This window comes from Mesoplodon mirus, assembly GCF_964341445.2.
Source record: "Mesoplodon mirus genome assembly, chromosome: 10".
NCBI lineage: Eukaryota > Metazoa > Chordata > Mammalia > Artiodactyla > Ziphiidae > Mesoplodon > Mesoplodon mirus.
Window position 1 is genome coordinate 1,505,205 of NC_138986.1, and position 24,547 is coordinate 1,529,751.

General features: G+C 52.5%; 1 protein-coding gene across 1 annotated transcript in view; it reads right to left on the reverse strand.

The window, feature by feature from the left end:
- Positions 1-22,676, reverse strand: part of SMOC2 (SPARC related modular calcium binding 2) — a 156,111-nt gene extending 133,435 nt beyond the window's left edge. Inside the window, exon 1 of the mRNA XM_082633201.1 lies at positions 22,426-22,676. Coding sequence (XP_082489327.1) covers positions 22,426-22,509 — 84 coding nt within the window. The 5' untranslated portion in view covers positions 22,510-22,676. The remainder of the gene's footprint in view (positions 1-22,425) is intronic.
- Between the last annotated feature and the right edge of the window lie 1,871 nt (positions 22,677-24,547).

The following is a 24,547-nucleotide window of genomic DNA, read 5'->3' on the forward strand; positions in this document are numbered from 1 at the left end:
CTGACACAGCCTGGGCTGTGTGTGTGCATGTGGTGCCAGATACAGAGACGTGCTCAGACACAGACACACACACACACTCACTGGGGTGCACTCACCCCCGTTACAGGACACCCCCTACCCACAGCATGAACTGATGAAGGGCCATCAGCCGGGCTCGGCCGCCGCCGTCCAGTTCCCAGGGGGCAGGGCTGGACACGCCACACCCGCTTCCCAGCTGCTCCACTGTCCCCCGAGCGCCAGGGTCCTGGGCTCGTCGCATGGCCCCTACCTCACAGCTCTGCGACCTTCCAAAGGTTGCGCAACCCAGCCAGCCGGTGCCTGGGGGCCGCTTCAGGGAGACTCGGGGTCTACGCAGCATCCTCCTTTGAGAGAAGCACGAGAGGCCTGGGCCATCCTCCCCACCTGGGAGAGGAGGCGGGAAGGGTTGGTGCTGAGCCCCCAGACTCATTAAAGGGACCCAAATAGCAAGAAGGGCCGTGATGCAGGACAGGAGCCCAGCCGGTCAGCAAGGAACCACATCGCTGTGACTGTGGGCCCTGACCTCTGAACCTGCGACCTCACTGTCCAGGTGAGAGTGCGGGACTTCGCATCTCGGACACCGCCCCCACCCCCCGGCACCTGCTCAGCAGGCCGCCATCCTCGGCCCCTGCCCCGTCCCCCAGAACCTGGCAGCACCTGGACTGTAGTCACACTGAGGTGTCGAGATTGGACTGACAACCCCACACGCCAAAGCACGTTTCCGCCAGAAGACAGAGTGTCCTGCCGGCTTGGGCAAGAGCCGGGGGGGAGTTGAAGCCCGTCTGGGTGCGTGAGTCACCGCCTGCCCAGGTGCCCTGAGATCTCCCGCCCACCTGCCCGTGATGCTCACAGGACAGAGGAGACCGTGTGGGGCAGAGCGGAGGCGAGGGAACCGCTTCCCAACACGCAACGCACACTCCGGTCCTGGCCTTTTGAATAAGCTGTGAGGACTTCTCTGCTGACTCTACAGTAGCTGTGAGAAATGGAATGCGGATAAATGGCTTCGTTCCTAGGACACTGACCTCCTTCTGCAGCCTGGCCTCATGCAAGCCTTGGAGGGAAGGATGCCTGTATGTCTGCTGTCTTATGAGCAATGCGATCTGTGATGATATCTATTGGGCAAAAGGCTTATACTGTTAGTAGCAAGTCAAGATGCCCGAAGGCAATATCACCGTGATGTGGAAACTTCCTTGCACATAAACAGGAGGCAGGGTTATTACCCTGAACAGCCCACACCCAGAATCCAAGGTGGGAGTCTGTGGTCCACCCTACAACGTGCATCACATATATTCAAGGTTTTTAAGGATGATTTGTAAAGTGGAAATCACAGTATTATTATAAAATAAAGTAGATACAGCAGAATGTATATATGATGAACTCTCAGCATCTCACATTTGTTATTTTTCTTTTTTGATATTTTGGTAAAACTTATCCCGGAAGTACGTCAAATGGCAACGGAAGAGAAAATTCAGACTTCTCGCTAATTTTCAGGGTCTTGGCATCTGTGGCCTTAGATGCAACGACTATGGCTTCATTAAGAAATAAAAGGTCAGAGAAACACTTTATCGAATACTGGAATAGAAATATCTTTCCAAGTTTGGCCATCCCTGTTCAACGTAAAATCAAGTCCTGTCACAGGTGGCCAAGTTTAAAAATTGGATTTTTTTAAACAATAAACTATACAGATATGGCAAAATAGGTTAACTGGCAAATCATTTTTCTTGAAAAAGAAAAGATGCCATACATCTAGAAGACTTTCCACAGAACTAATATAAGTCGGTGATTCCCAAACTTTGTGTCCTTAAGGATCATTGGAGATTCTGCTTCAAAAAGAGCATGTCTCTACCCTGCAGACCTTCACTCAGGGGACCGAGAGTGGGTGCAAACCCACATTTCTGTTTGGCACAGTAGGTGGCCCTGATGGACGCCAGCCTTGACTCGCACTATGAGAGATTCTGCACTAAATCACACACACGGTCACTTAGAAAGGCCAATTTTGAGAAAATGAATATATTTAAAATTCCGTATGTATTTCCTATGAACAGATCAAGCTCAGAGAAAATTATTGTTTCTAATTTAGTCCTCCATCCCAAAGACAAGGAAAAAAGACATAAGCACAATTTCATTGAATGAACTGGAAATTTCCATTCAATTTTCTTGAAGAGATGAGAAAGCATTTCTAATGAGACTGCAAATTGGGAATCTTGGCAACATTCAAATGTGGTAAACGGTCTTTGTCTTTGAAATGTCATCTGCAGTGACCAGCTAAGCCAGTAGGGACCAAATGCTCTGCTTATTTTTACCACAGAGGCATGCGATTTGGCTTTTGGTACCGGTCTGAACTTGCATGATGCTCTGAATTGCTAGTTTATTGATTTCAGGACACCGTTGACAAAAAGAAAGGTTCAGAAAATTGCTTCTGTATTCAAATCCTGACCCTTAGAATCCTACTGCTGTTCTATGCTCAACCAACCAAGTCTTCATGTTTATATAAACTAGTGACCCAGGATCTGTTTACAAAACACGCTCAATTACCCCTCGCAAAACCCGCCTGCTGTCAGTTTTGCCAAATGTGCCTCACTGGGGAATGCACTGCTCTGGGATTTCTGAGAGAATAAGGCGGGGAGGAAGCAGAGACAAACCCTGGAAGACACAGCTCTTACCCTGGGATAAGATCCTTCTAGGAGTTGGGCCGCAGAAGAGCCAGCCCACAGTCAGGGAAAGGAAGCCTGGCCCCTGGGAGGCCTGGGGGTTGCCCTGTCCCTGCGCTGGTCCTGGAGCAGCCGAAGCCCGAGCCCAGCGATGAGCAGGCCCACCAGGGAAGGGCAGCCAGGCCCGCCTTATGCAATTAGCACAAAATGCTAACTTATAAGGCTTGATGGTTACAGCTGTCTATGACTACGGTTTCCTTCTGAGACACAGGAAAGCAGAATCATCAATAAAACTGCTTGACTTGTGAAAATATTAATATAGCACTTGGGAAACATTTAGCCTGTGATGCAGAAATGGGTTTTGTGGTTAGAAAACTTCATTATCAGCATCAACACTCAGTGATTTTAGTGGCGACCCTCCCTGTAGGACCTTGGCTCCCAGAATCACGGCAGGACCCTCAGGGCCCTGACCTCACACGTTCCGTATCTGCTCTCAGCGCCTGGGACGTGAAAGCCCTAGAGCTTCTCATTTATCTGCCTGGAGACAAACACGGGTCAGTATTCCAAGCATTTTGTTTCCAGCTCCTTATTTTGTTCCGGGTTGTTGATACTGATTCAGGGAGCGTCTTAGTTAAGCCAGGGAATGTCAAAGGCTGCAAACCTACCAGCTCCCTGGAGTGGTTTTCAGGAATAATTACTAATGAAATGCATCCATTAGACAAAAAAAAAAAAAAAAAAAAAAAAAAAAAAAAAAAAAATTAGTGGTGCTTCCTCAGAAACATAGACTAGTTTACAACTTTTTGCTGTAGTTTCGTTACATACACAGTAACCCCTTTCACATAACAGGCGTCACGTTGAATTTAAGACAAGTCTAAATAAGAACAATACCATGCTCAGCAGATCAAAAGGAAAAGCATCCTTGGTCCACAGGAAAGGTCCGAATAAACTCAGGAGGGGGGCATCTGAAAGTAAAACACAACTGTTCACAACAAGGTGTGCTAAGCCTAGTTCACCTGCCATGAGACGCACGTGGATGAGACATAAGTTCTATTCGGTTTGAACCTTTGGCTCAGGACAGAAGGCTGCAGCCGCAGGGGATTGTGGGAGCCTCACCCACACAGGGGTGAACAGGGCATGTGTGCCCGCATCCAGGGGTGAAGAGTTCATCCTCGGGACAAAGGCCAGAAGCACACACAGGGCGTGTGCACAGGACCCGAAAAACATGCTTTCTCCTCCAGACTTTGGTTCCCTGACTCTGAATGAGAAAAGTGGCCTCCTGGTCCACAGATGCAGCAGGTGGTGACCCAGCCACGGTCACGTTCACCCTTCCCTCCAACGCTGCCCAGAGGTCCTTTCAGCCCCTCCCCACCAACACCACAGGCTCCGAATTGAGCCCTGGCCGCTGGCTTCGGGGGGCGCCCCACTTTCCCAAGGACCCCAACTTCATCTCATTTCATATCAGGCTTCACAAAACATGTCCTTTGAACAAAGAATGTCGAGGTGAGAAACGAGTGCGGTTTTTAAAGCTCACAAAGCCATGAGGTCGCCGGTCCACCAGCAGCCGAGTGACCCTCTGCCCCAGCTGGCACTGACCACGAACCCTCTTTCAGCTGACGGTCCAGCAGCTTCTGAACCTTGACAACTGGAGCACATCTCTCCACGGGGAGCCCAGCACTTCTGGGGGGGACTCGTCCAGAAGTTAAGAGCAAGCTGGCCTTCGGTCTGGAACCAAAAGAATTTTTTTAAAAAGACTCCGGAAAGTGAGAGCTGCCGGATTTATGCCTGCATTTTCCTGAGTAAAAAGTATATAAACCCATGGGGAAAATCATTTTTATTAAAAAAAGAAAAGAATGAGCGTGTTGAAGCTTTGGCAAATAGCTTACTTTTTTGCAGAATAAATGAAGCGGCAAGACACTGGCAAGCTGGTTGGTTCCCTTCCTGTGATGGGGGGCGGCTAGTGCTGATAAATGCAGTGATGGGGAGGGCATCTTCCAGAAATAAGCAGCCCACCCTTTGGGCCGGGCTCCCCTGTGGGCTGGGGAGCCCTTGCCCTCCTCAGAACACTGGTCCCTCAACCCGTCTGTGCAGACCACGGCACCCTTGGGGTCCTGGTGACCTGACCGCAGGACGGCAGCTAATCCATCTTGGGATTAGCTTGAAGGGACTTCAGGCTTCTGGGGAGCTTATCTGGAATTTTGCTCTCTGGTACTTTTATGCTCTTTATTCTTTTCCCAAACACTTTTCTTTAACACAAAGTTATCCCAGAGATACCTTTTCTATGATGGTAGAATAAAGTTAACTAGTATGGTCCTGAGGGAAATCTGGAAACCTGCAAAATATGACTACTTACCAGTTCAATAATCAACGTGTAACAGTCTGTTACACATTGGATACAGGATATCTGCAGGTCCGCCTACTTGTGGCTGGTGGGTACCTCATGCCAGTGATACCTGACACTTGGGTTTCTGAACCTTACATAGAATAGGTAGGTTAGAAAACAGTGGGAATGGAATATTCACAGAACTGATGATGTCTGAGCCAGTCATGTGCTAATCATCCCCAAGTGTTGGTTTCCTTCTTGGAGAACCTGTCTATTGCTTCACGATGACAAGAATACACCCAGACGGCCCTGTACAGTGGCCCTGTGGGTGGATTTTGGACATATGCCAGTTAATTGTCTAGGAAGGAATTACTGCAGGGCCAGCTTCCAGAGCTGTTATCAACGTGGAAGCAGATTTCAAATACCAGGGATAAACTGACGCACAGCACAACCCAATCCCAGCTCTGTTTCGCTGGCCCCACTATGGGAAGTCTCCTTCCCCACCCTCATGCCACCCCGTCGGGTGACGCCATCTGAGCACACACCCTGGAGCCCCGCCTGGCCTGCTGCCGTGTCCTGAGGTCGTCTGAGAAGGGTTAGGGAAGACAAAAACGTTCAGGTTGGTGCTTTCCCAGAGTGCAGGATATTACCCAGAAGGACATTAATCTTCTTCATCCCTGTCCAGACACCTCACTTCACTTCATCAAATTTACCTCCTTCTGGGGTCACATTCCTTCCCCAACTCCTCATGTTCCTTCATATTCTGATATCAAATGCCTTCCACCGTCTACATGCATCAAATGGAAAAATCAAACTACCAGATTTTAGTAACCTCTCAAACCACTCGAAATCATGGCTTTTCCCTTTAGATCACTAGGAACACTCTTCCTGTGTGCTAGAATGCAGAACGGTCAACAGACCACCACCTCAACTACTGACCCTGTTTCATTCGGCCGAGAACTGCAAGCATCCTCAGCTTTGATGTCTTCACAACGAACGTTTCCATGTGCTTAAATGGGATTATGCTTACGGTAAATATAGGGGAAGAGGGGCACGTTATCTAATAATATGCAGATCATTTCCCCCTGCATTTTGATATTTTCTGTTTTCTGGTTTGGGTCAGTGGAGTATTTTAAGGGCTAAGAACCTGAGGCATGGGTAGACGGGGAGGGCGGTGGTGACCCCCTGAGGACACGAGGACTCAGAAGCGCATGTCCCTGGGGGCCCACGTCTGCTTTCCGCAGGCATGGGACTCAAAGAGCGCCCTCAGATGAACGTGGGGACCTTTGTACCAGACGGCTTTTTGTATTACAGGTAACCGACAACGAGGTCATGTGGATCTGGCCACTGCAGGAACATCAGCTTCTCCTACTTCCCCATCACCCACTTGGCCCTTCTCCAAGGGTACTTCCTGCTCTCGGCTCCTCGCGGCGTCAGGACACCACAGCCTGAGTGCACAAGACAACCGGGGAGCACCTGAGCTCAGGTCGTGTCCCACACTGACGCCTCTTTGGCGAGCCTTTTCCTCCCATGTCCTCTGAGCCCACCATCCACTCCTCTTCCTTACCGTCCCTGGTGGGCACCGGAGTCGGTCATCAGAGCCCCAGTGGGAGCCTCATGTGTGTCCAGCACCATGACTGGACGGGGCAGGCGAGGCCTGGGCCACAAGGGACCCACTGGGAGGGAGGACAGGGCCCAGCCCTAGCTTGAGGAGCCCCAAACCTTCAAACCAAGGCCGCCTGGGCAGGGCCTGGGACAGAGGGAGCCGCACCTCGCAGAGGAAGGACCGTTCAATCCGCAGACACCAGTGCGTTCACGACTCATGGCAAAGCCAAGCTTCCCCGAGGGCAACCTATCATAGGTCGGTCAGCACGAACTTCATTACACTTCAGGGCACTGGATCCCTAGGTTGCCCAAGAAGCAGGCTACCCTGATGGGCTCTGGGGACCCGTGTCACTCAGGCAACAGAGAAGTGCCTACAGTGAAGGGGGGAAATCAGAGGATTAGTGGGTGTGGGCAGGGCACAGCTCAGGCCTCTTGGTCAACTGGACAAAAACTGCCATAGGATCCTCTGTAAGGGAAGCCGTGCCGAGGCGAGAGAAAGCAGGGGTGGGTGGTGGCCAATGGGACCACCTTTCTGAGAAACCAATGTGTCCTCTCAATGCCTATCACATCCTGGACCTGGAACATCACAGCTTCAAGTACCAGCACCCAGAAAACAGCAGGACGGCCTGAGCACCCTATACACATGCGGAGAGTCAATGGCATGGGAGGGGGCGTGTTTCCAACACCTCTTGCCTAGCTTCCCATTGGGCGTGTCTATTATTTGCTAATTTACCCAATTTAACGATGAGAACTGTAGGCCTCCATGTGAAGATGGATTCTGTGGAATTAAAGGTGCAGATTCCACTGCCTTAAAGGTGCTACTACAGCAAAGATTTTAGTTAACATCCAAGACGTCTTCAGTTGCGCTGAAACTTAACGTCAGGTTTTTACTAAACGTCCAAAGAAAGCACTAGACGTGGAGCACAACCGCCAAATGAAAAGCCACCAGATCAACCCTTACTCTGCTTCCAGTTCCGGGGAGACACCTGAAGGTTATCCTGCGCACCTTGTGTTTAGGTCTCCTCTAAAAGTGCCTAAGATCTTACCAGAAATTCTTTGAAATTCACAGTGGGCTCAACACCTCCGGGGATGCAGTTAGGTTTTCCTCATCCTTTCAACCACACACCGCGTGAGGCATCTTGGGGACACGTGCAGGACTCGTAGAGTCGGAACCAGGGTCCGAGGGGCTCCTCCAGCCCCTCCCCACATCCACCAGGGCACAGGTCACTACTTTGCCACGTAACCAACGTTTCAGCCAAAGAAAAGCCACAACGACATTCACAATATTTTGCATCTTTTCATTTTAAACAGTAGTGTCGCTGTCTATTACCACGTTTCCACCAAAATCAGTTCTTTATAATAATGAATGTAAGACACGAGGAAGATTTAGAGGCTGATATCATTTTTGTTAAAATCTGGCATTAAATTTCACTTTAAACATGCAGCCAGCAGAGGCGGATGTCAGAAATCGGGTGAAGCGGAGTCCAGACACCTGGGCTGCACACCTGGCTGCCCCCAGCCGCCAGGGGGCTCAGGGTTCTCCTTATAAAAGGAAGGGCTGATGAACAGATCCCCAAAAGCTCCCTCTAACTCCCGCGTCTCCTGAGAAGGAGAGCCCCGCATTTCTTCCTAAGAAACTGCTTGGGGGACTGGAGTTTAGGGGTTATTCCATTTGAGGAGTCCTAGGGTTTTTCACTGTACGCGTCTCAAGCACGCATCGCATGGGTGTAGCCTTGTAAGTTTGAGGCAAGTTAAGCTTGCTTCCCACCCATAACCCAGAGTCCTCGTCCGAGGACCCAGTGGAATCAGCCACAAACACTCTGGCCGTGGCCGGCCAGGCTCAAGCCTCTGGCCTGAGTGCCTCACTCACACAGAACCTGAGCTGAGAGCACCTTCTTACATGAGCCCTCGTGCTGGGAGCTAACCCGGCCCAGGCGGCACTTCACTTCATCATCCGTGTCCCAAGTTCCTCATCTGCAAAATGGGAAGAACTGAGCGCCCACTGCATGGGGAGCGGAGGGGCGGGAGTCAACACGGGGCGGGTGGGGGGTGCCACTGCAAACGAGGCCCTGGACGCAGGAAACGTCACCTCCACCCTGATCTCCACGCTACCAATCACGGCAGCGGGAGCCCTTCACAAGCTCCCCAAGTTAACCTGCTGCATCGTGCTGATCCCCAAGCTGCACCCAACAAATGAGCTCTTAGTTATAAGAGGAGAAAGGTAATAATAATACACAATGACACAACAGTTGTATATTGTATATTGGGGAATGCATACAATATTGTATACACAGTATACAACTGAAGACCCCTAGCTTTCTGCTCCTGCACGTGGAGTTGGCCTGGCCGACCACAGGGTCAGGAAGGCCTCCTGGGGAAAGAGCTGGCGTTTGTGGAGAGTGAGAAGCAGAAGCGAGCCAAGGCCTGCAAACCACAGGCTCACGGCAGGCGTCGGGCAAGGCTGCAGCAGAAGGGACAGCACGTGGCACCTCCAGGCCGAGAAGAGCCAGGCGGGGGGAGGGCTCCAGGGGGGCTGGTCCAGCCCGGGGCCTTGCTTCCCTCCTGGGAGCTGGACTCTCTGCCAGAGCCCCAGGGGGGACAAGGTGACCAGGGCAGCCTGGGTCACCCACGTGGTGACAGAAGAGGACGGTCCGCCTCCTGCAACACAGGAGGCTGAGCCCATGGCTCACCCAACCCTCCAGGATCCGCAAGTCCAGGAATCACAACCAGAGTGGTGGCCCCAGAGCCCCAGATCCCCAGGATGGGTGGGCACCGTGAGACCACCGCCCCCCGGGGAGGCCGGCTAAGTCCTCCTGCCGTGACCACTAGTCACCTCTGAGGACCAGAGACGGGGCCGCAGCGAGGCGTCCTCCTGCACCAGAGCCGTGACGTCCTTGCCTTTGGGACACACCTGCAGGATTTCATCATCACAAGGTCTCTCCAGTCTTTTCCAAACAAGTCCCAGAGGCCCGAGTTGTCCTAAATCCCACATCCGAGTGGGTCTCATGACAGGACCTACAGTGTCTATCAGAGAAGGACAGCAAACCTGAGGCAAGGGAGCCAGGAACAGCTACAATGAGAGACGAAACAGATCAGGGATGCTCCTCTTAGACTAAAGGGAAGAGAAGGAGAGAGCTTCTGGAAAACCAAAGCTTCTGGAAAAGCCAGCGCCTTCCCTCCGCCGGGCCTACTGTCCAGACGGAGTCCCAGCAAGAGCCTGAGGGGATTCGGGCTCCGGGAGCAGAGGCCAGACTGCCATCCCACCCCCGTCCCGCAGGGCTCTCCGAGGCGGCTGGGAGACGTGTCCTCGGCCACCGCAGTGCCGTGAGAGGATGGAAGACTGGAATCCAGCATCCCGCGTCTCTACAAATGGTGTCTCGGGTCACTTTATAATTCAGGGGCAAACACAGGGCATGAATCACTGTCATTTAGCGAGTCCCACGGGAGGGCTACTGTCACCGCCTGTCACAGTCCCCAGGCCTCCAGGCTCGCCCAGGACGCGGCCTCCCTGAAACACAGGCTGTGGAGGCGGCGGCCACGCGGTGGCTGCGTTTGCTCTGAGGTTTTGGTTCCTGGGATGCAGTTAACCCGGAGCCTCGCATGCTTTGGTTCAAAGTGTTTAAGCATCTACCCCGCTCGACGCCCCACGGGAGAGCCCAGGTTATGACAGCTCGCAAGTGGGGTTGAGTGACGGGGAAATCTCATGAGACCGAGGCCGTCCAGGAGTGGCACCACTCTTCCGAATTTCGTACCGTTTGCCCAGATACAAAAATTCCAGCAAGACGTGGAAAAATAGCCACGTTACGTTCCACGTAATCGTGCCCCTGGTCGGGTCTTCTTACAATTCCTGTTGCCTTGGTTTCGCTTTTATTTCCCTGAGCGCACGTCTCGCAGGCACAACTGTGAAGACCACGCTCGTTAACTTGACTTCGTGATGACCTCCCTGCCTGGTGCCCACGCGGGCTGTTAAAGCCCCCTCTGCTTCTCGCCAGCTCCTCCCCAGGGCCCAGCCAGCCGTTCCCGTCACTCTCAGGGGACCTCCTCTCTGCTCTTCTCCCAGGAAGCCTCACCCTTCCTCTGATCAACTGTACCTGTCGCCCGAGATTCCAAGGCACTGTCCTGAAAAGGTGATGAGGCTTCTCTCTCCCATCTCACCTTGATCTGGCACCAGGCTGCCTAGCTTTGCTGCCAATTCAAACGAGGCCAACCCGACGGAGGTCAGCACAAGGGAGGACGTCGCCGGGAGGAAGCACGGCCACTGCCCTCGGTCCCTCCGCTGGGTGGAACGCGCATGGGACCTTCGAGGGCTGACAGGCTCCCGGCACTGCGGCTCCTTCTCGGGGGAGACTCCGCCTGTCACAAAGTTCGCCGTGTACTTCTTTCACACTTTAAGGGAAACTCATACACCAGCCCCAAGCCAGCTGCCCTGTTCCCATCCAGGGTGTGGGTGGAGGAGAGAACATGGCCTTGCAGTAAAGACGAGTCAGCAGAACAGCTGGAAAGGCCGAGGGCCTCCCCGCCCAGCATCAGGGCTGCTCCAGGAGCCCGCCTGCACCTCTGCTCGGACACCCGGGAAGACTCCTCTTGGCTGCCCAGCCCTCCTCAGGGCCCTTCAGGCTCCGCTCACACCCTGCATCCTTCCAGGGCCCCGAATGAGGCCCCCACCTGTCTGGTGGGTGGTCCTCTGCACAGGATGCTCCCAGCCCCCTCCCACCCCCCTGGCTGCCTCCCAGACCCTCAGGGCTCAGCTGAGAGCCACCTTCTGGGCCACATTTCTGACAGTGACATCTGGACACTGGCCCCAACCCTTGTCCATTGCTGTGTCTGCTGGACAAAAGGACGCATGACGCTGGACAGTGACCTGTTTGCCAACGACGGGCACCCAGCTGAGAGGTCAGGTCCATCACTCCTCCGAGCACGTCCAGACACAGCCCGAGTGCCGTTCGATGATTTTACTTACACAGTTCATGGTGCTCTTGTTTACCTTTTCTCCATCAAAGCCCCTCCGTTCGCCAGGATGTGCGTTAAGGGAATCCCAAAAGCAAACTGATGGAGCGCTGGGCTGAAGGATGAGTCAGTTACCTGCACCCGTCCTCAGGCACAGCTGGGCGCCCCACTGGCACACCTCCAATCCCCGTCCCCTGCTCTACCTTGGGAATTCCGAGGACAGCGAGGGATGCTGCGTCCTAAGAGCTTGGATCTCACTGCTGCAAAGGTACAGAGCGCTGTTCTGAGCGCTCAGTGAAACTGGAAAACCCAGCAAGTAGTATTAAAGGAGAAAAAGTGAAAAAAAAACACCATTTGTAAATTATTAAAAAAATGTTAGAATTTGGTTTTGAGTCAAGTTCTGGGTTAATTTACATATTTTCTCAGACCCTCCACTTCACTGAGCCCCGGTCCTCGGGCCTCTCTGTTCTCCCTGCCCTGACCGGAGACCCGAGCTCCCTGGTGTGGGCAGGAGGCGGCCTGGCCGGGTCACAGCGCAGACGAAGGGCGAGGCCGGCTGGGAGTGACCACGTGCACCCGGGGCAAGACCGCAGAAAGCCCGAGGGCTGGAGAGAGGCAGAGACACACAGAGAAGGAGGGGCAGCGGGGTTAACGAACTCTCTACCGTTTCTTGGCCAATGAACTTCTTGTACCGTTTTTTGTTAAATTAGGGGGTTGGATAAGAAGAGCACCAGGGCTGACGTGGCAACAGCCCCCAGGAAGAAAGGCCTGAGGGGGCCCCTCCCCAGGCCTAAGCCCACAGCCCACGTCCTGACCTCAGCACTCGGGGGACACTGCACGTGCGCCCACACCGAGGATTCCACACTCAGGGACAGAACAGGACGTCCTGGGTGTGTCCTCGCCACTGTGCTGCCATCTGGGGACAGAGGGGCGCTGCCGGGCGTCCAGGACCCCGGAGTCTCAGGAAGCCTCTGGGGCCCAGCAGCACCTGCCGGCTCCCCGAGTCCCCCTCATAGACACGGGGACCACGGCGAGGCCGGGCTGAGCCTGGAAATAAGCACCAGGTTCTGAAGAGGTCACAGCGGCCAAGGGACCTCAGAACATGGGCATGGCCCCTCCGCCCAACGTCTTCGGCTGCAGGCAGTGAGGCTGGCCTTCCTCTGTCACGTAAGAAAAGAACAAGGGAAGAAAACGGCCGCGGAGTGGAGGCAAGGGGAGGGAACGTTGGTGAGAGTTTGAATGGGACCGATTAGGACTTTTTAAACCGCCTTCAGATCTTTGGATGCAAAGAAATGTAAACGGTTTCTGGCCAGAGGTCGGTAAGAAGGTGTCTGAGGGAAGCGGGGTCGGGGCGCACCTCCCCGGAGCCTTCCCCCAACAAAACGAGTTTGCAGGTTTTATTGGGAAAAGGCTCTGCTGGAAGAGAGGCTTTGAAAGCCTGAGCACAGACTGTTGATTTTCTGCAGTTAATGTTCTTTCGGGTTAAAATCCATCATAAAATGGACATGTCTGAGAACGTCCATCCCCGAAGAACGCTGAAATACAATATTAACTTAGCCTGCAAGTAAGGGAAGCCACTGCTTTAAGTAAAATCCATTCACTAAGTGACCAGAACTTGCAGCAGAAAAGGAACTGCATCTGCCGGCAGCCGGGCCCAGCAGACAGCCCACTGGGGCATCTCTCCTGGCTTCATTTATTAAAGCCAAAATTCTGCCCCGGGTACACAGCACTCTTACCTGGCATTTGAGTAATCGCCCTGAATTTAACCTGCGTATCCCAGACTTCCAAAGAAAGTGGCTGGAAACCTCAAATAAAAACGGCCCTTGGTTGTTAATTCCCTAATTTAGTGTCCCTGCATCATGAGTCAAACCTCTAAAACTGGAAAGTTGAACGTGGCGCCTGAACCCAGGCTAAGTGGCGACCCAAGCCGTCAAGTGGCAGAAGCTTTGCGGGGGGTGGAGCCCGAGCCCACAAGCGGACCCCTGCCCGCCCGCCTCGGCGGAGCAGGCTGCTCTCGGGCTCCCCCGTGTGGCCACAGAGGGAACAGTAGGAAGAGGCGCTTCCCCTGGAGCCGCACCTGCGTCTCAAACCGGGTGTAAAAGGCGGAGAGATGCCACGGGCGCAGAGAAAGGGATTCGTGACTCCACCTGGATTATATCTCCGAGTGAAAAGAAAGATCTCGCTTTGGAAACTCCCTCCAAAAATAAACCTCTGAAGAATGAAGACCTGATGAGCACGAGCCCATCATGTGTGGATCCTGCAAAGCTACAGCTTAGCCGACGTGTACGTTCAGGTCAGAGGTGTTACTCACTTTCCTTACCTGAGGTGTTTGCAAAACTTTAAAACACACGCACCCACGAAAGGAGCAGGGCGGCTTGGCAGGGCTGTTACCAGCACCGGAAACCAGCTCTCTACTTTACGAGAGAAAAGTGCAGGCTGTAAAGACAGTTTACTGCGTTACACTGAAGTTTCGGTCCGCGTGCGGGACGTTCTCAGGCCGGTGCTGGGAGACCGAGTCCGTGTGCCCAGGAGACGGCAGCCCTGCGCGGTGCTGCGCGGGTGGAGGCCAGTGCTGCCTGAGTGCTCGCAGCGGGCCCCACACCTTCCTTCACAAAGCGTCAATACCGGGACACAGTAAGAGTCACAGGAGGCGTACTTGGGAGTCCAAGTGAGTGTTTGATGATTTTTAAGTCACCGATTCTTTTTGGGGGAGGGGGGGGGCGGGGGCACGTACCCAAATCCCCTGGGGATATTTCCTGGTGCAGGGAATCCATGCAGCAGAGAGAAAAGGCCCTGGGTCTCATCTCCTGGGAGTGAGTCCCAGCCCATCCCTCAATGTCCCCAGGCCAACCCATTTACAGGAAAGTGGAGGAGTGCTTAGCAGATTTACGGGAGCCTGAGGGGCTAGTTCCAACCTGGTAACGGGGTCAGGATGCAAATCTAGTTTTAACAGGAATAACGTATACACCACTTACGGGTTCAAAACATTCAAAGAAACAGTGACGGGGGAAATTGGCTTAACGGAACCTCAGATTCAGAGTGTGACTTGGGCAAGTGGGCCAACCACACCCCAGTGTCATCAAGCAAGGTCATGCTCCCCTGTTGAGATCTTGTGTCTGGTCCTGAGGGCTCGTCAAAGGGTGTGGACCAGCCAGAGCTCAGAGCGGAGCTTGGTTCAGAAAGCAGAGGGGGAACCTGCGGGGACGCCTTAGGAGGGAGGGTGGGAAGTGGGAGCAGGTGGGCACGGATGTCCGTAACGCACCTCGCTTTCCAAGTCCCTCCAACACGGGAAGACAGAACCGGGCCTGGGAGCAAAGGGTCGGGACAGGAAGATACAGAAGAGTCACGGAGGGCATCTGGGCTACAAAGACCTAGTGATCTTCCTTAAATACCTAAATACGTGGCCCAAGGAAAGCAGATGATGTGAACTGTTGATTCATCAGTAGACGACAGTTTTAAAGATTATATGATTCTCAGCCTGCATTATAAGCAAGGTCCTCCAGTGTACCCAGGTCCAAGGAGAACCCTCCTGATGACAGATTTTATTCCATAGTCAACGGCATTAGTGCAGGGCACCAGAATTTCTCATTATCTCTCTTTTTAATGTTTAAAACTTTCCACGTATCTGTTTACCAAAGACAAAGGTCTCCCTGGCCTAGACTTTCCTTGGCGAGGGCCCTGATGTCACGGTCAGTTTGGTGCCACGGGAGAAAGGGACCTTCCTCTCCTCCTCCTCTGACACAAGCACGTGCAACGCAAGAGCCACAGTGGCCTGGCCGACAGCTCTTGCCCCTGTGGCACAGACGGGCCTGGCCCTGAGAGCAGAGCCCTGACCAGTGGTGGACATGACAGGGACTGGGCTCCGTCCGTCTGCCCCTGACTCGGCCACTTCCCTGTGAAGAAGGTAACAGTCCCCTAAAACAGGGGCAGTAAACACTTAAGTGGCTGATCTCTGAGAAGGAGTGAGGGAAACCTTCACATGTATCTCCTGCTGTATAAAGCTGATGTCGCGTCACAGGAAGGGCACCGGGCGCCATGCTGCCCAGAACCCTGGCCCCAAAACTGGCCATGAAATTCCCAAATGCCACTCACTCGGCCGTCTTAAGCCTGCAGCCACCACAAAACTGCAGGACAGTCATTTCTGTCTTTCAAAGGTCAAGTTTTTAAATTAATTTTAAATGTCCTTTTCTTTTTTAAATTCTTGATGACACAGACCCAAGTCCTCTGCGGAATGAATTAATGGACAACTGAAAACAGACAATGCGCTGAATTCTGCTAGATACCTTCATTCAGATCTCCTGAATTGTTTTTAAAATGATAAGCGTAAACGGAATTATTTTATTTTTATTTTGTACTCTGTTCCATACTGACGAGTGTTTCTTATCAATGGCGTGACTGTATCTTATGACGTCTCTTTATGTGAGTCTGATACGTAACGTAGGGAAGGACCCCAGTGACGTCCGAAACTGAGGAAGTGACCCAGAGCGGCTCTGTGATGTGTCTTTGCATTTGTCTGTTTTTCTCAACGTTATAAGAAAAATTATCATAGCGCAAGGAAGGTGCAATTACGTGGATGGAGTTCATGTGAAGAGAGATGAACCTGTGCCTGAGTTAGTTATGTGAGTAACCAGAAACAGTTAACCAGATACAAGGAGGAAAAGGCAAGTCTACGGTAGGTTCTTCTGAAGATGAAGACGGGCCCCAAAAGCGGTTAGATATGAGCAAAGAAAGGGAGCAAAGAGCAATTCCATGTAAAAACCTCAACACTAGGGTTCAGTCGTGAGTTATGCCTCAGAGCGACACCACCTGACATGCTCAGAGTTGTCCTGAGACTGGTCAGCCACGCCAGAGGTAACCATGGTAACCACAAATCTCACCGTCCTCAACTGAAAAGGTGCCCTAAGAAATGAAAATCAACGGTCTTCCCACTGGGCAATGTAGTTTTCATCATTCCTCAGAGTAATAAAAAAACATTTCTTAGGCACTTTTCATTGAAACGGAGAAATGTGGCTCCCTGGCAGGAGTAAGGGGTCCACTGCCCAGCAGTCGTCAGCACTCACGTCTGGATCAGACAAGAGCCAGTTCCACCTTCTTCCAAGGCCCCGAGGCCCCACCTCGCGAGCCACCGTGGCCTGGGCTAGGGAAGGGTCTGCCTTTTTCAGTCCGCTGGGGGCTGGTATGGGATAGACCTGACCAGGGCAGACAAAGCCACAGGAAATGAGATGGATTTTCTTAATCCCAAGAAGGAAATCTCGTGTCTGCCATGCTGTCATCTCTTAGGTAAGCTGGACCCATTTGCTCCTGGAGCCTTGACTGTACAGAACAGAGTATAATCAAGATACTCTGATACAAAGATACGTATCTTTGATACAAGATACAAAGATAAATACGCAAAACAACCCACCTTGGGCAAGATCACCCTATAGACTAGAGCATTTGGGGGCTAACAAAGTGATGAACTTGTTCTTTCAGCAGTGACTAAAACCCAACAGATGTGAGAACATCCCAAATGAAATGGGCCTAATAGATTCTGCCGTGCATCCTAAAGTGTTCTGGACCAGGGATCAAACACACCACAGACGACTGTGTGCATCTAAACTCGTCATGCTTTCTGGGACTTCATTATTATTGGAAGACTCTTTGCCAGCAACCTCAAATGGTAAGAGTTGGCTTACCCCCCCGACAAAATCATTTTAAAAATCTGCCATCGGCGTGGGCTTGCTGATGGACAGGGCCGGTAACATGATGCTGGGGATAAAGTGACTGCAGGGGCCTCCCCGCAGCCACCAGGACAGAGTGCGGCAGAGGGGGCCTACAGATGCTTTTAGGGGAAAGAGTATGAGGGGAAGAAACTAGAAAACCTCTTATGGATCTCAGCTAGTGCTAAAATAGAAATAGTAACATTAATGGTCGTAGGAGAAGCAAAGGGAGTTAATTGTAATTTGGGCAGAGGCATAAAAAATAAAGAAAAAAGATGACCAGGGAAAAGAAGAAAGTAAAAAGAGGGAAGATATGTGTTGAAGGAAGAAAAAGTTCACTTACTGTACTGACATTTCACCTTCCCTTAACTGCCAGTTTAGCTGGTTAATATCCCACATCATGCCCTACATAATAAAAATCTGAATATAATTATAGTGTTACTAGACATTCTGAGAGGGCCTCCATGTTGAAAATTCTGATAAAGTCTGGACAGCTAGTACAAGTTTCCAGTTATAATTTCTTGTTTTTCAACCATGACAATATAAATGTGAGTTACCATTTTACTGGGTTCTACTTATTTGTGTCTTATTACAAATCTCTGCTCTTTGATTTTCAGCCTGGGACTACAAAACCACATAAGAATGCCCATGATTATCACTTTTAGAATAATTTCTTCTTAGCCTATATGAAACTAAGATTTCATTTTCTGAAATCCTTCCTCTCTGGGGCTTCAGTTAAATATTCAGTATATTAAGTGTTATTTAAGCTCTAGAAACGTACAAACGTTAATAGGGGGATCTTGTGCCATGACCAACACCATCAACTGGGGAAACGTAAAGGTGACAGCTCTAGTTTCCTATAAATGAACTCAGAAAATTATTTCTTAATTTTTCTTCTCCAATTCCAAAGTCTACCTGGAAGTTCATCAGTCTGAGTCTGTGACTTGTATGTGTGGAATAACATACCTTTTAATTCAAAAATATGAAACGTTACCCTTGCCCTCTACGCCAGTGTTCCACTGCCGATCTTAATAACGGCCTCATTCTAAATTCCTAGGCTCTCAGGAAGGCTTATTTTGATATAGAATTACTTAGAAATCTGCTCTGTTCTGAACCATTGCAACCTGTGTTGGTTAGATCAATGCCCATTTACTGCACAATCTTGTTATAGCCTGAAGTTGCTTATACTTTTATTTATGGTCTTGATTTCAAATCGAAATTAAAGTTACTCCTCCAGATGTTTGGGTTTGTAGTCGCCATGTAAATGGGCTTCTAGGTTGGAAAATTTTGATGATGTTTAGTTTCCTTTTCCTTAACCACCTCCGTGGTCCGTCTTCTGCTGATGAATGAAACGCAGCCCTCCCAGAGCAGCAAATATACTCAGAGCATTTGCAGTGGGAGAAGAAAGAAAACATAATCATTCCCTGAGAGCCTGGGCAGTGAGTGAGAACAGCATCAAGCAGGACGGTCCACAGTCGCCCTGGAGCTGGAGGGGTACGCCAACCTCCCAGCATCATCATCATTAGACCCTCTTGTACCAACAATGACACATTGTCACATGTATATGTGAGCAAATCCTGCCTTCCCATCCCCTTCCTTCTCTTTCAAAGCAAACAGATCCACACAGGGGTGGAAAACAGCCACTTCAACTCTGTCGGTACACGTCTCCCCGACCGACAAGTCCTTTGCCCTCACCGTGTGCTGGAGGCCAGCCAGGCTGGGAGGGAGGGGGCAGGGTCGAGCTGGACCATTCTCAGAGGAGACCCAGCAGACAGTGCAGGGAAGCCCTCCGCCCTGCCTAGGGAAGAAAAACAGCCTCGGGTTGAATTTCTAAGCATCTGGATCAGGGCAGTGTCCGGGGCTCCAACAGGGCCTCTGGAATATGGATACGGCAGAGCCTTGCTGGTTAGGCTGCTGGGAGATCAACGAGAAAACACACACAAAGTGCCCTTGGAGCAAAGAAAGCTCAGGTAGTGGACAGGGTGGCCAGAAGCCACATGAGAAGGGGGGCCGTTGGCCTCTGCGTTCTCAGTGTGGGCAGCTCTAAAATCAATCCACTTGCCCCCCCCCCACAAACACTCTGGGGAAGGGGTCACGGGGCGTATTGTGCCTCATACCCCGGAAGGAAACACCCAGGTCCGGGTTTCCTGGCTGTCTGTCCAAATCCGTACAACTGCATCCATGACAGAGTAAGACTGTGATCACCTCTGAGGAATATAATGCTGTGTAACCAGACGACTTATACTGGCAGTTACTCCCTAGTCTCAGCCATGAGCAGAAATTTTTTAAAAAGTCAACCATTCTCATGAAAAATGGACATGATCCGGCCTCAGAAGAAGAAGAAAGAAATAGAGGGGGACCCAAGATTCGGGAAGTGTTGATACACTTCACACCACCATCTGCTGGTTGAAAACAACATGGGGCTCATGGATGACCAGGCGATTATGCAAACCCTCAGAAAGTCCTAGGAAAACACACAAAGGTGCCATTTCTGAAGAATAACTTTGGTGGGAAAAAAACCCACAATTATCAAGCAAAGCAGATTCTCTTAGTCTTAAACAGCAAGTAGCAGAGGTGATCAAACCCACTGACACATTCTGGCAACACTGTCCCCCAAACTAAGACCTTTCACTATAGGGAGAGGAAGACAAAGGCGTCATCCAGGGAAGCCAGCACCAAGCTTCTAACCCCCCAGGGGCAGTGCATCTTCCTGTCTCTACGTGAGAAGAAAGGGTGGAACAGAAGGGGGCAGACAGGCCAGTTTTCTCACCTGCCCGTCCACGCAGACACCATCCACCTCAGTAAAGCTCATACTCACCCAGAGCAAAGCCCTGTGCTCTACACACACATCCCTGACAGACAGAACCACCGTGAGGCCAGTGTCCCCACACCTGAATGACACAGCCACCGGTGAAAACTATGGCATCGGGACCAACAGCATGGCTGCCATCAGAAATAAGGTGAATTACAGAACAGACACATGCCGGGTACGTACACTAAAAGCCTTATCTTTAATCCCAGCAACGTGCTAAACAGAGGGTATTGCTTTATCCCCACTTTACAGAGAAGAACACTGAAAATTAAGAAAGCTAAGTAACTCGCCTCGGGTCACACATCCAGAAGACTCCTAGTGATCACTCCCAGTCTCCCAGGGACGGGCGCTGTCTCTCTGATTTATTAAAGATCAGATGTAAATCTTGCAGAGAGAAAGCCATTGCTCTGGAAACAAGAGATCCCCAAATACTGGGAAATGATCTGAAAAGATATGAGCACCACAGAAAATCCAGCACCTCCGACATTCCCTCACGGCCCATCAGCAAAACTTCTTCATGTCTTAGATGGTGGCGGAGGGGGGAGAGTTTGCCAAATATGTTGTGGCTTTAAGCTTTTCTCCTGGGCGCAAAAGCAGCACAGCGCTTTATTTGCAAAAGCAGTTTTAAGGCAAAAAGTTTCCTCAGGAAGTACAGTCAAAGGGGGCCACATAGGTACCATTTCCGCACAAGAAGCCCACCTGTAGCTGGCATCACTGCCACCCGGGAACTCCTGAGAGCAGCCTTGGGAAGGCAAAGGACGAGGGGCTTAAAGTAAATGCTTAACTAAGAAGAGTGGAGGGGAGAAAAGAGAAGAAAACCTGTAGAGATTTCAGTTATTCCAATAACTAACGCCCTATTCTGCTTTTCCAACCCAGGGGGTTCCCTGAGGGGGGCAGCCAGATGACGTTTATTCTGGGCACTTTCAGGACATCTGTGGCCACCATAGACAACCTGCTGCTTCATCTCTGGAAGAAACGTGGGGTCTCATTTTGAGACTTGGTCTCAGTTTCTCTGCGGCCTTTGATGCGCTATGGCGGGGGAGGGCGTCTAAGAGCCTATGTGTGTATAGATGGATAGACACACGGATACATAGAGCAAGTCTTGTTCCACCGCCCCTCTGCGGAGATAAAGGCTCTACAGGGAAAGCTGAGCGTGTGAAAACCTCCTTCAAGCTCCAGTTAGCAGTTTCTAATCTACAAGTCATTTGTGAGACACAAGGCAGGGACCCCAGAAGAATTTTAGGTATGAACCGTGAACTCACTAACTCCCTCCTGGTACTGCTCGAAAGGAGAAAAAAAAAAAAAAAAAAAAAAAGAGGCTCGGGGACTGCTTGAGCTTTGCTGAAAAGCAGAACCCGACTGCAGCCCGTCTCACCCATCGGTATTTTCGATACAATAAACGCCTTCAGGACGAGTCCCCAGCCACTTAAAAGCATCTCCCCACCAGAGGTGTTCTCTCTCCCTTCGTGTTTTCTCAAGCACTTGTTCAAAAACACATTTAAGTGGAATGTTTTCGTTTCTGCAGATTGCATTAATTATGGGTTTGCAAACACTGCAAGCCCACGAGGTCTGCCCAAGCCGGGGGCTGGGACACCAGGGACCAGCCGGCGGCCGGCGGCTTGGCTCGGCCCCTGCGCGGAGCTCCGCGCTTGGCACTGCGCTCCGGGCGGCCGGGCCCCGACGAGAAGTCGCAGCTAAGAAAGCAAAAGCCGCCACGGTCGGCGCGGTGACCCTGGCGCTCGGTACACCCGGCGCGGGGGCCCCGGGGCCGGGGATCGCAGGACACGGAGCCCCCGGGGGCCCCCAATTTCTGCCTGCTCTAAGCAGGAAGGAAGACAATGTTCACTTGTCGTGTCATCTGCTTCCTCCAAGTTCACGTAGGGAGGGTCTCCGGGAGGGTCAGGCGAAACTTGCGGGGCCCATGAGCAGGGCCCCCTCGCCAGGCAAGAGCCACGCGGTCCGCGCCGCCGCCCGCCGAGAGCCGAGCCCGGGACACACCGGGCCGAGTGGGCGCCGAGGCCCCGCCGGGGCCGCCCTCGGACAATCCGCCGGGCGGCGCCCTCGTCCCGAGACCTGGTTTCCGCGCGCGGCCCTGCCCACCCCCCGTGGCTGGGGCGGCACGGGACCCCCGATCGCACCCCCGGCCCGTCACCCGTGCCGGGGGCACCCCAACAGCCCCGCGCGCGCACGCCGCCGACCCGCCCAGGCCCCACCTGTTTCGCCCGCGCGGGCGGAAGGAGGCGCCACCTCCCCGAGGGTCACCTGCTCCCCGTGCCTGGGCGCTTCGGCCGGCGGGGGACCGCGGGGACCCCGCTGGACCCGGGCAGGAGACGGCACGGCGCTACCGCCAGGTCCCCGAGGGCCGGGACTCACCGTGAGCGCCGAGAACTTCTGCGCGGGCGCCTGCGGGAGCAGCCCCGCGAGCAGCGGCAGCCAGCAGAGCCGGGGGAGCAGCATGGTGACCGGGCGCAGGGCCGGCGGGGCTCTCGGCCCCGGAGGGCGAGGGCGGCGCTTGGAGCAGCGGCCGCGCCCTGCGCGCTGGCACGGCGGCCGGGGAGCCGGCGGAGGGGCTGCTCGGGGTCCTCTTCCCCAGCGCTCCGGGCGGCCCGCACTCAACCAGCTGCCCTCCCGGCACCCGGCGGTCCTCCGCGTCCTCTGCGGCTTCCCTGGCTCCTGTCAAATAACTACCGAGCTTCCCGGATCCTCCTCCCGCCCGCCCGCCCTCCTCCCTCCCTCCCGCCCCCCGGCCCCACCCCCCGCGCCCGCCGCCGCCGCGCCCCGCTCGCTGGGCTCGGACGCTGGCTCTGCCGAGGGGCCGCCCCAGCGCGGGTCTGCGGCAGCAGGAGATGGAGAGGGGCCCCCAGGGCTGTGCTGTATCCCGTGGGTGGTGCGTGCGCCTGACTCCTTCCCTGCACGCGCGCAAACGCGCGCACACACACGCACACGCGTGCACACACGCACACAAATGCACACACGCGGACACGCACACGCGTGCCCACGCCAACGCGCGCGCACCCTGGGAGAGCTCCCAGCACGACCACAAGATGCGCATCGCCCTCCTCCCATCCCAGGGCCCTGACCCGGTCCGCGCAAGAACGGCTCTAGTGGCCGGTTCATCCCACAGAGTTAACTCGAAGCCTAGGTCAGTCCCCAGCCATCCTTGGGTCTCCTGGAACTCTGGGCTCTAATGCTACCTCGTCCAGCCCAGAATGTCGCCTCTCAAATTTGCTGATTGATTAGCTGGCTCTCCAGTAAGGGCAGCTGTCAGCACAACACGCAACACCGTCCAGAAGATTCAAGGAGTGTGGCGCACCTACAGCATTTTTTTGCAAGTGAATCCTCTCGGGGGCTTTTAGGGGACCTAGAGATCTTGGGTCTGACTTGCACGTAGCAGTGACCTGGGGCAAGTGTGGCTGCTTTTAAAGCATTTCAGGTGTTTATGAAGCAAGCACAGGGGGTGTAGAGGTTGCAGACTCGTCGGTGGAGACTGGTGGGAAACCAAGAGAATTTTGCACTCTGGACAGTATCCATTGCAGACAACATTGCTGAAATAGTTTCTCCTTGGCTTACAGCTTTACAGGAAAAAGCCCTAATTCTAGCTCACACAGAAAACCAAAGGAGTGAAGATTTTCAAGAACAATGCTTCGATTGACTTGTCAGGGGCACTGAGAAAAAGAACAAAACAGAAAATCCAAATCGGATTTTTTAACCCCATGTTTAATCCGAAGCTTTGGCAATGAGTTGGGGGGTGGGCAGGGCTGTGTCAGCAGATTTGGGGCCTGGCTGTTGAGACAAAGGCGGCGCTGTTCCAACCACTGGGTCCCACACGGGGAAGAGAAGTAGAGATCTTGGTATTTTCAGGAGGAAGACGACACACATAGAGCCATGGAAGGATGGGGAAGAAAAGTATCTCCTCTTGAAAGAGGGCTGCTCTGTGAATTCTCCTTCAAATTCCAGAGCCCAGAAAATCTATTAAATACTTAAACACATTCCTCCTGGCTTGAGGGCTCAGAAGGAAATTATGATAAAACCGGGACTGCTCTTGGGTCTGAGAAACAGGTGAGCAGAGCGGCTGTAGATGGCGAAGGAACTAAGGAATCCTGGTGGGAAACGTTAATAAAAAATCGAGGTAAAAATACAAAGTAAATACCGCATACTGCTAATTCTAAGATCATCCAAAGAGGAAAATTTGCATATGAAACCTTTAAAAGCATTCGCTGCTAAAAATTTTGTTTTTACTTTCTACTTTATTGAGAGAACTACAAGCCGATAGCTGAAATACTTATTTGCTATTGTGCACTTTTCTATAGAAGTCAAAAGATTGAAAGCATGTTCATTCATTCACCCTCACAACTTCAAGATGAAGAACAAAACAAAAGAGGGCAAATGTCTTAGCCAGAGCACACGAGCAACAAAGGCAGGACCAGACCCCAGATGCCAAAACTTGCAATTCTGGCTTTTCTACTGCACCTCCTTTGAGGTAGGGAGAAGCAGG